The sequence below is a fragment of the Bolinopsis microptera genome, chromosome 1 (assembly GCF_026151205.1).
Source record: "Bolinopsis microptera isolate Bmic1 chromosome 1, MBARI_Bmic_1.0, whole genome shotgun sequence".
NCBI lineage: Eukaryota > Metazoa > Ctenophora > Tentaculata > Lobata > Bolinopsidae > Bolinopsis > Bolinopsis microptera.
This window is the reverse complement of record NC_087072.1, coordinates 13,470,373-13,484,468: the sequence shown is the minus strand read 5'-3', so window position 1 is coordinate 13,484,468 and position 14,096 is coordinate 13,470,373. Positions and strand designations below refer to the sequence as shown.

General features: G+C 37.9%; 3 protein-coding genes across 5 annotated transcripts in view; 2 read left to right on the top strand and 1 right to left on the bottom strand.

The window, feature by feature from the left end:
• LOC134812829 (ubiquitin carboxyl-terminal hydrolase 14-like) overlaps positions 1 to 14,096 on the top strand; it is a 124,820-nt gene that overhangs the window by 20,956 nt on the left and 89,768 nt on the right. The gene's annotated exons all lie outside the window — the stretch shown is intronic.
• LOC134812851 (innexin shaking-B-like) overlaps positions 1 to 14,096 on the top strand; it is a 43,299-nt gene that overhangs the window by 10,662 nt on the left and 18,541 nt on the right. For both annotated transcript variants that reach the window (XM_063820433.1, XM_063820441.1), the window contains exons 5-6: positions 42 to 148; positions 4,030 to 4,129. In XM_063820433.1, the coding sequence (XP_063676503.1) occupies positions 42 to 148; positions 4,030 to 4,129 (207 nt within the window). The remainder of the gene's footprint in view (positions 1 to 41; positions 149 to 4,029; positions 4,130 to 14,096) is intronic.
• On the bottom strand, positions 1,504 to 3,516 carry LOC134816878 (uncharacterized). Its single transcript, XM_063825882.1, has 2 exons — positions 2,942 to 3,516; positions 1,504 to 2,349 (listed from the first exon to the last, which is right to left on the bottom strand). The coding sequence occupies exons 1-2, from the start codon at positions 3,474 to 3,476 to the stop codon at positions 1,631 to 1,633; spliced, it is 1,254 nt and encodes a 417-aa protein (XP_063681952.1). The 5' UTR covers positions 3,477 to 3,516; the 3' UTR covers positions 1,504 to 1,630.

Genomic DNA, 14,096 nt, shown 5'->3' with positions numbered 1-14,096 from the left:
ATCTTTAAACACGTCATGAATATCGCGGCTATTTATTTCAGAGTTGCGAAGGATCAAGCCACTCATAAACCTCCTGAAAGATGAAAACATTATCGATCAGCATCCAAAGATGGTTGTGAAGAAGGTGTCTACATGGCTTTACAACGAGGTAGTTACTATAGTTAATTACCACTAGTTAGAAATTGATAGAACTATTAACAACTAGGTGGTTTTGGGGGCTATTATACAGTGTAGGCTTGTCAAAATATTTAATATAAGCAACAAAATTTAAGCGAGTAACGATGTTTCTGCAACATCTAAAACCGACCACTGGCAGTGATAATATTAATGCATATCGGCAAAATTCTTCCATATAAACACTTGAACAATTAAAGAATACAAAAAATACAAAAAATACAAAAAATACAAAAAATATAACAAAAAATACAGAAAATACAAAAAATACAAAAAATACAAGTCAAGAATCCAAAGTTTGTGGACGTTATGTTGCGACGCGAAGAAAGTGATCACCCAGCGAATGTAATTACAAAATTAATTAGAGCTTTTTTGAAACAAGGTACATTTATAGAGGCAATGGAAAGGTTGAGACTAAAGAAACACCCACGCCTGTCTGGGAAACTGACATCATTCTGATTAAAACATATGGCGTCGTCCAGGAACATTGGTATTTCATTAAAAACGGCAGCGTTACCCTCACAAATCACAATCTTCTCAGGAAGAGAGCGACTAACTTGGTAATCACTAATCATGCAGATCATCAAAATAGCATGAAATTTACGTAACTGTCATTTTAACCTTGACTCGAGTCTCAAACTTGTAATTTGGAATTAAAGGGTGAATTGTACAATTTGCTGTTCAAACAGCAAATTGTACAAGCCACCAAATATAAATAAATTTAATAAAGTTCCAATTTTAATCAAATTAAATCGTTTAAATTTAACGGAATCCGAACAGCAATTGCAGATGTCATTGCGTTATGAATTAATTATTACGCATTAAACAAATATATATTTGACTGGAGAAGCCTCCAGATTTGATTGGACCGGGTGGCTGCCCGAGCAACAACTACATTATTTTATATCACGTACCTGGGGACCCCAGGCCATAATGTTCGTAAAATAGAGATTCGTCGAAATGACAGGCTGACCGCCGCTCAGTAATATTTTCTATTACTTTAACTAGGAGCAGTATTAATTAAAAACCCTCGATTTTGGAATTTCCAGTCCTGCTTCAAGACTTTCTGCATGATATGTTTCCTATTCTTGATCTCATTCCGTACTTTTGAATAACCTGTCGGCCAATGAAGCTCACTATATTTGAAATTCATGACCTCATGTCGTGTCCAAGTGTTATTTTTCTGATAAATTAGTTTTTTATTTTTCCATAGGCTCCAAGCAAACCCAGGTTATCATTATCATTATCAATGTGTATTGGTGACATAACGGCTCAAAATAACTTCGTTTAACTGAATTGACAAAATACCTGACAAAACCAAACACAAAGTTGACAAATGTTTTGAATTAAATATCAAACAATCACGTCAGAGGATCCCACTCAAGTTTCCCAAATAGGCCCAGGTGAGTGCTTAGCACATGTGGGTTCAGCACACGTGAGTTTAGCACATGTGGGTTTAGCACATGTGGGTGTGCCGGCACACTCCATCAGGGCACTTCACTGTTCCTTCAGGGCAGCTGTTATCATCCGTACATTTACCGCAGGTCTTACGGCAGTACTTCTCGTAGCTTTTCCCGCAGTATGCAGGTCCACACCACTCCTTATCATCCACACACGGCGGTTCCGGACCAGGGTTGTACGGATCAGTGGGACCCTCTCTGTTGTCCGGGTCGTAGACAGTTGCATCATCCTCAGGATCATTATCAGGCTTGTTAGTGGGTTTCAGTGTAGGGTAGGCGGTAAACTTGTGAAGCTCGCAGCCGTGGTGGTTGCGGGAGAACTTTACAAAACCTCTGTCACCCCATTTGGTGCCCCAGCTGTTCTTTACCAGGATATATTGCGGAGTGTAGCCCACTGCTGCTACTGCGTGGTTACTGTTGTGAGTACACGTGTTGTCCCGCAGAATACCCGACTTGTAAGCGGAGAAAGTGGCCGTTACTTCGAACGCTACAGAGAGGACGTTCCTAGTGATCCCCAGGAGGGTATCCTGCTCGTTTCTGTTGGGCATTGCAGTGTAGCCAGTCACTGAGTGGGATTTCAGGGAGTTCTCAGGAAGTTTAGAACAAGATCCCGCCTTGGCAGTGTACAACCGGTCACGTGATCGTCCCATCCTGGAGTTCTTCTTGTTGTAGTCCCAGGCAGTAAAGTAGTAGCCACCATTACAGCCGTTCTGTCCTGTAATATTCACTATTGAGTTGGGGAGTGGTTATATTGTGTGGTTCACACTTCACACTTCACACTTCACACTTCACACTTCACACTTCACACTTCACACTTCACACTTCACACTTCACACTTCACACTTCACACTTCACACTTCACACTTCACACTTCACACTTCACACTTTATACTTCACACTTCACACCTCATACTTCACACTTCACACTTCAAAGCTGGTAGTGGTAGTTTATTAAATTCCAGGCAATAAATGGTGGGTGGTGACCTCGCTCTGGATTAATGGGGTTACCCAAATATAATGACATGTTAACTATCTAATCTCTTGACTAGACAGCGACATGAGAACAGGGACATTAGAAAGTACTTACAGAAAGTGAACACATTAAGATTTAAGATTTGTCAGGGCATAAAGACTGGGATGTTCCCCTAACTGAGCGTTTATCCAACTGTCAAGGTTTATTGCAGCTGGTATTTGTGAGATATAATAATAACTACTCTTTCGAGGACCGTATTTAACGTTATGTTTCAATAACCAACCCCCGGGCCCCGTAAAGCAATCAGTTTAAAGATCATGAACTTCAAACTTACGTTTATTCAGAGGATAAACACAGTCCAAATACTCCTGGTCCGACAGGCTCTTTAATTTTCCCGACTTGATCTTGTAGGCAGCTTCAAGAGCCGCGGTTGAGCTGAACGCCCAACAACTACCACATTTAGCCTGATCCTTGGGAGGAGTAACTGCTCCTTTATCAAGCCAGGAGAAAGAGGAGGGGACGGAGAGCATTTCAGAAGAATGAGGTTCTGCACTGTCAGCAGTAAGGAGAGCACTTGCATTGAAGCCAAGGTAATTCTTCTGTTCCTCTGCGCTCAAATCAGACAAGAAGTTTAGTCCGCTCTGCCATTCATCTCCATGCAGCTCATTTTGAGACACCACAAACTTCACGGCTTGTCTGTAGAGTTTAACTCGGAGTCTCAGTTCAGAGGTTGAGTATGCTTTACCGTTTTGAAGCTGGTACGATAGGTAGGAGTTGAGCAGAGCTTGAGGTGACTCCAGCAGGTGGGTTAGAGATTCCTCAGTCACAGCCCCTCCAAATAGCAGACATGTCAATACTAGGAGCAACATCTTCGTTTTAAGAAGTTAAGAAGTTTCGATTTGTAGGTAAGTAGGTAGATTGACGCCTAGGCTGGAGCTTTTTGAGGATTATTTAGCCTTAATTTAATAACTTATTAAATAAGTTAGTCAGGTGTCTAATGAAATTGAATTTGATGGTTAACAAGATTTTCTGTAGTAAAATTCATAATTCAATTCTCAAATCTACTAACATGAAAGGTGTGGTGTACAATAATTGTGAGCTGAGCTTAATGTTTTATTTCTTAATAATCTTTAACCAGCCCTCAGGCCTAACAACCGGGAAAATACATGCAATGTGTAAAACCTTTAAAAGGAGCTATCATACCCTTTCTGTCCCCCACTACAAAATTAATTTTACAATTACAAAGGGAATATATAATCTAGAATTAGATGCTTCTCAAATCTATGATAAGAGTGTGCAGCTAATTTTGAAAGGCTTCTTCGGGCAGAATTTTCAGCAGATTTAAGATGCCAAACTGAATTTTCACATCTTAAAAGTTAAATAAAGTTTTCAATCCAGATGATGATCTGAATTTCCTCACAGGTTGTTTACCCGAGATACGCAACAACTTCCTCGTTTCACCGGTTTTGGGGTGACTTCAGTCTTGTTTTCGGGGTCACCGCTGTCAAGTTTTTGTACTTTGGTAAGTTTTTACTTGGTTATATTTTTAATTTTTTGAAGAAAGTGGACCCTTGACGATCATAGCCAATTCGTCAAATCCAAACACAACATAATTACTTATCATATTTATTGATCTCATATCTTTGATACAGTTTTTATCATCGTTATCGTAAATATAAGTATACGGACTTTGAAGTTTGAGGATATTGGTAAATATTAGTGACCCTACTAAATGACACGAAGATGTAAAATGTGTCACACTATGAAATTATATAAACCCTCTATGCCTACTGCCTAGGATAATCGTTATCCTCTAGTCTAGATAAACTTTGTCGCATAACGGTATCTTTATCAGTCGATAACATATCGCTTAAATGCGGCCGGCAGTGAGTTGTAAACTTTGTCACACTATAAAAACGTGACAGAGTTTTTATGGACCCCTTGTTGCCGTGTTTGACAAAATTTTCGAATTTCCAATTCATAGGATAGTTGCATATGACTATTATCTACATATTTAGCGACTTTTTTCGTTAAATGGTAGCACCATGTAAACTCCGTCACACATTTAAGAAATTTACATGAGGGATGTTTATGACATCCTGACAAGGAATGCCGAATAGTCTAGCATTATTTTGTGAGCTGAATGTGTTTGGAATTGTTCACATATTTCATTGTTATAGGCAAATACAAATACAGAAGGCAGAAATAGGTAAACTTTGTCACATACATTTGTATGATATCTCATGAACATGTGTGAAATTGAGTAAATATTAGTAAACCAACTTAAACACCCTATATTACGTACTATGGATCAATTAACAATATTTCAACCACACACTGGTCATATAAATTATTATATGGCAGTGATATGTTAACATTGGCAAAATTTCAACACCTGAACATGGTAAACATTTGTAAATTTCGTCCATACTGAAGTGTAGCACAGTTTACCTACCATACTATAAAGTATAACTTATAAGTTACATCTTGATGCAAGCTAGTAAGGCCAAAGAATCTTGATTCTTGATGCAAGCAAACTACAGTGGAATTCTTATTTAGAACGACCCTTTTTTACTTGAACATTTACAAATTTAAATTTATCACAGATCATAGTAACAGACTGAAGTGTAGCACAGTTTAAATACACTACGAGACTACAGGCATATATCTTGATACAAGTAAGCAGATAAGGAGGAATGTTGAGACCAAATATGATGAGCGCAGCTGTCCGTATATAGCTGCTTCACGTACTTCCAGTTCACTAACATTCAGTTATTTTTAAATTTAAGTTCTTGGTTTAAGACTCTGGGACGATATTTCGACGAATGGTTATCTTTACATGACTCTCGCCCAGACTGTATCTATTTTTACATTATAGTACCTAAAAGCAAAACATTTTATTTCTGAGCAGTACATATAGGAGTATGGGTCACGTGGCTAATGTTCAGAACTTAAGAACACGCTAGATTGATTTCTAAAATACCGTCGAAAACGCTATTTTAGAAATTTACCAATATCCTCAAACTTAACTTCATGGACGATATCATGTTAAACTTGTTCATATTGCAACTGATAATTGTTTAACGGTTGAATAGTCACATACAGAGTGAGGCTCCTTGACGGGGGAGAATAGAGTGCATGTATATTCAATATTGTATAACTATAGCTGCACACGTTAAATTCCTCACAGAACACAGTGAAACATAATTATATCCATTGTTGTGCGGAGCATCATCCTGACAATAATACTACAGTTTCTGGGCCGTTATATCTCGTACCTGGGACAGAAGGTGCGTACGCTTTCTTTGCGACGTTTATACTGATGTGACGTCACGTTTATACTGATGTGACGTCACGTTTATAGTAATGTGACGATGGCACTATTACTAATGATAGTGCCCTCCACAGGACAGATCGGAAAGATCAGTTTAACTCATTAGTCATCTGTTGTTTTATAGTTTTATAATATAATTGCAATATTATTATTGTTGCAGTTTCTGCCACCCGTTATGAATACTTATGCCTTTACTAGGTTTAGTTATATGCTGCAGAACTTCAAAGTAAATTAGTTCCCCAGACAGGCAGCTGCTTCTTAAAGGGGTTCGCCCTGATCCAGCTGTCTCTTAATGAACCGTTTGTTTCGACCAGAATCGTCCGTAAAGCAGGGGAGGGTATAAAACACAAACACCGGGCTCTTATTCTTACTTAATATCCATCGCATGTTTCGAACCTCGAAACGTACCGGACATATTCCGACCGGCTATTCAATGTTAATTTTGTTGAAATGCTGCAACAAATTTACTGTTTGATGGGGTCTTACGAAATACCTAAAGGATTGGGTTTGGAAAACCTTTTGCTAGTGTAATTTCCACAATATAGCCATGCATTAAGTGGTTCCAGCTGTCCTAAAATTGCAAAAAAAAAGGATTACGCAATCTGTAAACGATGCCTAATAAAATAAATTATATTAAATTAATTTATAAATATAATATAATTTTACCAAAACCCATATTCATGGGTAGAGTGGACCGCTGCCAGTGTCTCTCTTTCCCAAACAAAAGGAAATGATATTAATTTGATTGACCGTTCTCAAATGCAAAATGATACCGAGAATGAAATCGGTCGCTCGCTTTTCCCATTCATTCACGGCTTACGAATTGTAATAAATTTCGATTGATTACATCAGTCAGATGCTGTAAAAATCTCTTTGGGTTGCGTTCGGATCGATACCTAGTATTTCGGGGTAAGGGTAGTAGTTATTGCTTATTGAATTAGCTGAAGTTTATTGAATCTTTATTGCCGAGTACAGCTGCCTTTGGGTAGATCTTCTTAATCTATTACAATTGTAAATGAATGGGAAAAGCGAGCGACCGATTTCATTCTCGGTATCATTTTGCATTTGAGAACGGTCAATCAAATTAATATCATTTCCTTTTGTTTGGGAAAGAGAGACACTGGCAGCGGTCCACTCTACCCATGAATATGGGTTTTGGTAAAATATCATCTCTTTTTGATTATAATGTCAGGGTACTTTATAAAGTCGAAATATAAACTGATATCTTCATTAATTAATAAGGAGGAAGTTTCAACGATTTCGAAATTTTCCTTTAAAAACATTTCCTTGTGTTTAGGTAAGCATATCGGTCGATCACTGACTGAATATGCCACCTAATACTCATTCAAGTTGGCATTAAATTCATATATAATGACATTAAACTGTCGTGGCAAAGCAGAATTTGTTGGAAATCACGAATGAGCAAAATTCTCACCTTTCGCACGTGCAAACTTTGAGCGGACGTTGCGTGCGCATCCAATATTGAATCGCCGTAAATTTTTTCATGTAATTGTTTTATATATAGCTTGATAAGCATGCAAAGTTTCAAAGTATTTCAAGAAGAACTGTAATCACAACGGCACTCTAAAGTTGACAGAAAATGACGAAAACAGCAATTTTCAGTGATTTTAGCAATTTTCTATCAATTTGGGCGTGTCCCCACGTGTGCAACTTTTCGATTTTCAACTTCAAAACTAGCCTAATGCACAATTTATACCTATAGGAAGCAGAACTGAGCTCCTCAACTCAAGGCATGGCCCAACACCAGAGAATACTAAATCGCAAAATTGACGTTTTTATAAAATAGTTCTTCAAAAAAGCACAAACTTCAATGACGAATATCTTTATGAAAGAGCAAGCTAGAAAAACTTTCCGGTAGATTTTCAGAATGCTTGAACAATTATCTAAGATGAAAATCTCCTCAGATTTTGAATAAAATTACTCCTTAATGGTTTAAAATTAATTTTAAAAGTTATTACTTTGTCAAAAATCAAGTTTTAAAAACGGTTAACTTGATGACGTCATCAAGGGGTGTTTATGACGTCAAATAATTTTTTTATACAATGTAAACTAAAGTGTAAACAATTATTTGCAAGACCTGTGGTCGGAAATGGCTTTATCTTTTATACTTTTGAATCTATGGACAATTAAATACAGGCTAAAATTGACTGGCAAAGCGTCTATCCCTGAATATGTATATATATATATATCACGACAATCTGTCGTAAAACAGGGGTTCTAGAAAACCCATTTCCCGATACTCCTGAAACCTGAAACTTTTTTTGCAGTCGATTTGATCAACGTCTAGACGCCCTGAAAAATTTCAGATCTCTAACTCAATTTTAACATGGTTTTTAAGGCACCTGAATATGGCGATTTTGGGTTTTTTACCGAATTTCGTATAACAGTGCTGGCGAGTATTTTATGCAAATTTCTTAAAAATCTCAACATAACTATTTTTTATTCCTGTCATCTTTCACATCAAATTAGAATGTTTTGAACTAAAAATAATTGTGCTTAACGACTTCCGATGAGTCTTAATGCCTGGAAAACTCCTGCCGGAGGCGGCGGCCTTCGGCCGCCGCCTCCGGCCGGAGTGCACGCTTCGCGTGCACAAAAGAGGCTTGTAACGTGTACCAAAGGGGGTATAATAGTTAAGGGGGTATAATAGTAAAGGGGGTATAATAGTAAATGGGGAACATAGTATACCCACAATAAATGCAACGGTCGTGCTTGCCAGCACTGTGATAAATAAACTTTGTTTATCCGGTTTAATAATTACAAATAAACCAACTTTGCCCCACACGGGATTTAAACAGACGGTAATTACGCTTTGTTAATCGCTTTCCACCTGAGACAGATAGTAACGATTAAACTTTAATAATGTTGGGCGTTGGACTTGGAGACAAACAATACATATTTGTATCACATTCATCCTCATACCCATAATATATCAATACATTAAGACATTATATCAATGAATATTGAATATGTTTATTTGCCGACTATTCAGTGTACACAAGCTCTTGAATAAGATCTTGAGTAAGCTCTCTGAATACTTGAGAGTGTTGTATCTTGCCTCAATGTGACGTTTGTCAAAGTGCCAGCAGCCTGCAACTCCGACAAATGTGTTTACTCTCGCTCCATGCGGTTGTTGTCAATGATCGGCACGGGGTTCAACAAAATGTGACGCCATTTACTTAGCGTAATATTTAGTTTTTTGAGTAACAACGTACTGTTAGTGTTAATGATAATATATGCAAGTTTACTTGCTGACTGTTAGTCGTTGTAAAAATGCAGGGGCGTTTTCCAAGCGTCCTTTCTTTGCTGTTTAATTCATGATAACTTATTGAATTCCCATCTTTACTTTTGGTTAGTTTCAAATTAAACATTCTTTTTATAAAACGTTCCAGCTCGACTAATTAAATCCCGTTAAAACAGGAAAATGAGATATCTTCTTCTGGTGCTGTTAGTGGTCTCGGTGGTGGCAGCCAAAAAGAACAAGTGTACATTTGAGTGGAGAGAAAACGAAGGCAGATTCCTCCAAAGCTTCAACAGGGAGACTAAAGCATATCCTTCTCTGAAGAAAGCTAAGAAAGCCTGTGCTAAAGATGCTGGATGTGGAGCTGTGGGTCTGGATAAAATCCCTTACAGGAAGGTTCCAGGAGGTCCGGTGGTGTTCGACAAGACTATCTACCTGATCCCCGGAGAGTTCGGGATATTGCAATCAGGTTCACCGTCCTGGAGATACGGCTTTTATGCAAAAGGGGAATGCAAGACGAAGAAAAAGAAGAGCAAGACGTTGAGAAATGTACAGTAAAATTAGGGAAGACTCGTCAACTTGTATCTTTTAACGACTTAAATTTGAACGACAATAAAGAAACTCATTGCACAGTGTTTATTGTACAAATTCTTTTGCATGTCCACTTAACTTTATGCAGAAGTTCGAATGAAACAGTTTAATAGATCACTATCCGAGGGTCAATTGTTACGATTGTGAAAACCGAAAGGTTATGATTACATAGTGTAAAATTATTATAAAGTTCTGATTATAATTGTTGTTTTATTTCTAAATAACCGATAACTTTCTAAAATCTGCGCAAACATTATATACCTTATCGGACATAATCACTCCTCAGTCACATTCACTCTGTATTCAATCTACATAACAGTAAGTTAAAGCACTTAAGTTATAACACCATGATCACTATGACTTTGATTCTAGAGTTCAGAAAAGGAGTAAAATACTTCTTAAAAAATCACCAACAATTTTCACAATTTTGTGAACATTTTTGGGCGGTCATAAGCGTGGATAATTATGTCCGTGAAAAATTTGCTCCGTGAAAAACTTGTCCGTGATAATTATGTCCAATAAGGTATGGGCAGTGTTATATGCTTCCCTTTTTCTATTCGACTTCTATTCGACTTTTCATATAATGAGTCAATAAGTGTGTGGCAGGAAGACGGCAAACCACATGAAGTGATGGTTACAAATGTTTACAGTAAACTACTTCTAACACGAGAACTTCCACATGAAACACATGGAGAACGTTCGAAATTAAACATAAGTTCTTATTGAATAAAATGTCATGGATCAATATAATAATAATAAAATGTCCAGCGGAGTAACTCCGACTTATTACATGAAATGATGAGATGGTATATATATGAAGGTACAATAGTAGTATCAAACATCATGTCCTCTACCATTACTTTCATTCCTGGTCGAACTTCTGGCTCACGGAACGTTATCAAATTTCATATGTGACTGACAAAATTGTTCAATGAAAAAAACTGAATTGAAAGCTAATCTAAATAAAATTTACCTTTATGAATATCCCCTTCACCCAGTCGCAGTACTCTTGCAGAACTTCAGTACGTGTCGAACTAGAGTCTAGGTAGCGCACTCTAGTTCGACAGAGATGAACTTTAGGATTTGTTGCACTACATGTCGGAAGAGGTGCGACGTGCGTGTCGAACTAGTGTACCACATGGAATGATGTTTTAAAATGTTGCCCCGAATCTATTGTAAAGAATCCCACGCAAATAAGGTTGTATGGTTGGTAATCGGACGGAAATAGGACATCACCGGCTCCACTGAATTTTTGGTAGAATGTATCTGAGGTGTTGCACATTAGGGCATGATATTCATACCATGATGTCAACATTTGAGGCATCAGTTGATAGAACCAACATAGTTACTATTGTAGTAACCAACATAGTTACTATTGTAGTAACTGAGCCATATAAATGACCAGGGAACTGCTGAAATGGTGATGTAACCATTCTACTAGAGTTTAATAGTGACCCACACTGCCCGTGTCTCAAACAAGGCTAATTCTTCTCATAACTGAAGAGTGGCATAAGTCACCACCTTTTTAGTAGATTCGCCGTTATAAAATTGCAAATGACTACCCTCTAAATGACTACCCTCTAAATGACTACCCTCTAAATGACTACCATATAAATGACTACCCTCTAAATGACTACCCTCTAAATGACTACCCTCTAAATGACTACCCTCTAAATGACTACCCTCTAAATGACTACCATCTAAATGACTACCCTCTAAATGACTACCCTCTAAATGACTACCCTCTAAATGACTACCCTCTAAATGACTACCCTCTAAATGACTACCCTCTAAATGACTACCCTCTAAAGGACTACCCTCTAAATGACTACCCTCTAAATGACTACCCTCTAAATGACTACCCTCTAAAGGACTACCCTCTAAATGACTACCCTCTAAATGACTACCCTCTAAAGGACTACCCTCTAAATGACTACCCTCTAAATGACTACCCTCTAAAGGACTACCCTCTAAATGACTACCCTCTAAATGACTACCCTCTAAATGACTACCCTCTAAATGACTACCCTCTAAATGACTACCCTCTAAATGACTACCCTCTAAAGGACTACCCTCCTGAGCTGAGCTAATACCTACGCTATGAGAGAAGATCCTGTTAACGATACCAAAAAATAAATAAAGATTGAAAAAACCATGAATTATACGCTATCCCCTCATCCCCAGATTTGACTTCATCTAAACATCTAACCTCCCAAAAAGTCAAAAACAAGAGGAACTACTACCACTATACCAGAAGTAACATGAAAGTGCATGTGTCTAGTATTATCCCTGCCATATAAGGGTTGATCTGATTAGCTCGAGTTTTGAGAGCTGGCCCACACCCTTTTCTGTATAACCATGATATACATTTAACTGTTCAGAACTCAAACGCGGGCAGTGTGATTTGATGAAATGCACATCAGGTCATCAGGTGTTTTCCTGGCGATCATAACCACATCTAACAGGTCCCACAGCTCACAAACCATGACCTAACTGTATTTGATGATGGCTAAACGGTCCTTAATTAATATTCATAACATCATCACAATTATTCATCTAGAAAGAGCTAAGAGCTAAGACATAATGTTCGGTTACAGCAGATGGAATGATCTGTGACTGGCTACGTTACCATGACAACTATCCTTGTTATTCTAAACATTTCTCCGTAGAAAATGCTTTCACCACCAATAATACCATGATAAAAGTTACAATGATATGGCAGGAGTTTTAAAATGGTGCCTATGCACCAAGGCTGAAGCTAGAAAATATCACATTCATAATCGTAACAAAAGCTAAACTATTTCGCCACATTTCAGTTGGTGCCACAATTTGAACACGATTAAGGTTGGTGTTGGGGTTTAGCTCTGGTTTAGACAAATGGTTGGCATTCCAGTTTGTGGCTAATGGCTGTTAACTCCCGGGTGTAAGCCGAAGTGTGGTACAATAGAAACAAACATCACTTAACCTGCTGGTTGTAGCCGCATGGAATCAGTTAAGTAAGACCCAACGCATCGTGTACTCTGAATAGAGACTGGATTAGACTGGCTAAAGACCTCACAATTCGAGATGAGGCATATTTCTCAATCTAACACAGCGACACAACCATACCAATAGTTCAGTCTGTTTTTATAATCTAAGACCCATTCTAGATTGGTTATTTTACTGGTTATCATCTTTGCTAAAGCCAGTGTTGTAACCCTTTTGATTACCACTCTAGAATGGGTCGAACAAGCAAATTGTAACACTATATAGCCAGGGTGGTAACCCTTTTTGCTTTTGGTAACCAGAATGGGTCTAACAAGCAAATTGGAAATTTTTAAACATTCATATTACATTTTGGCCTACCGACAGTTGCGCCCATTTCCCACACCTCAGGTTCCCAATCAGTGACCTGATCTGATTCTTGTGGAGGGATGTGATATCAAGAAGCAGGACACCTACATTTTTATGAATCACTGTGAAATGGTTTTGATTGACCCAGACTATCCCCGCACTAGCAATATGGTTGAAGGCTTCCACTTGATTCATGGGATTTCAACTTATAGTATTACTGTAACACATAAATGATTTTCTACAAGTATAATTTGGCGCTAAGTCTACATGATCTTAAGCTCACAATTAAATAGGATTTCAAGATTAATTGGGGGATTTCAATATTGATTGTGCGCAACTGTCGTATCTGATCAAGCAGTTTTTTAATTGGTTTTGATTCGTCATCTTCCCATGGAAGCTAGATCTAGATTGGGCGCAACTGTCCGGCAGCCTACATTTTATGTTTAGATTAACATCCTTGTTTTGTTGTCATGTCTTCTCTTCAATTAATCACACTTTTTATGGACCACGTTATTTAGCAAATAACCTCATTCTCCAATCGCATTTCTTAGAATTCAGACATTAATTTCTGATTTCAATGCCTTGGTTCTGAAATTCAATATGTATTTCATTTTCTCCAGTAATATGGCAGGTCTCGCTAACAAGAGAGCTATTAAATAAGAGGTAAGTGTACCAGATGTTTGTGGATGAAAGAAGTGTCACGTGAGGAAGACACCAGTAAAACAAATGACACGTGAGGAAGACACCAGTAAAACAAATGACAGTTTCTCTTGTAAACCAGTTAAAACCAGGCTAACCAGGGCGTACAGATCACGTGTTACTATCTTCACACTTGTCAAATTGAGACCTCTGATCGTTGTCATAATCGTTAAGTAGTTGACAGAAATCTAGGTTTGAAGGTTCTGCAATTCTAGTTTCACAGTTTTGTAGTTAGCAGCTCAGGCAGTATATGCTTCAGAAGCTCGAGAC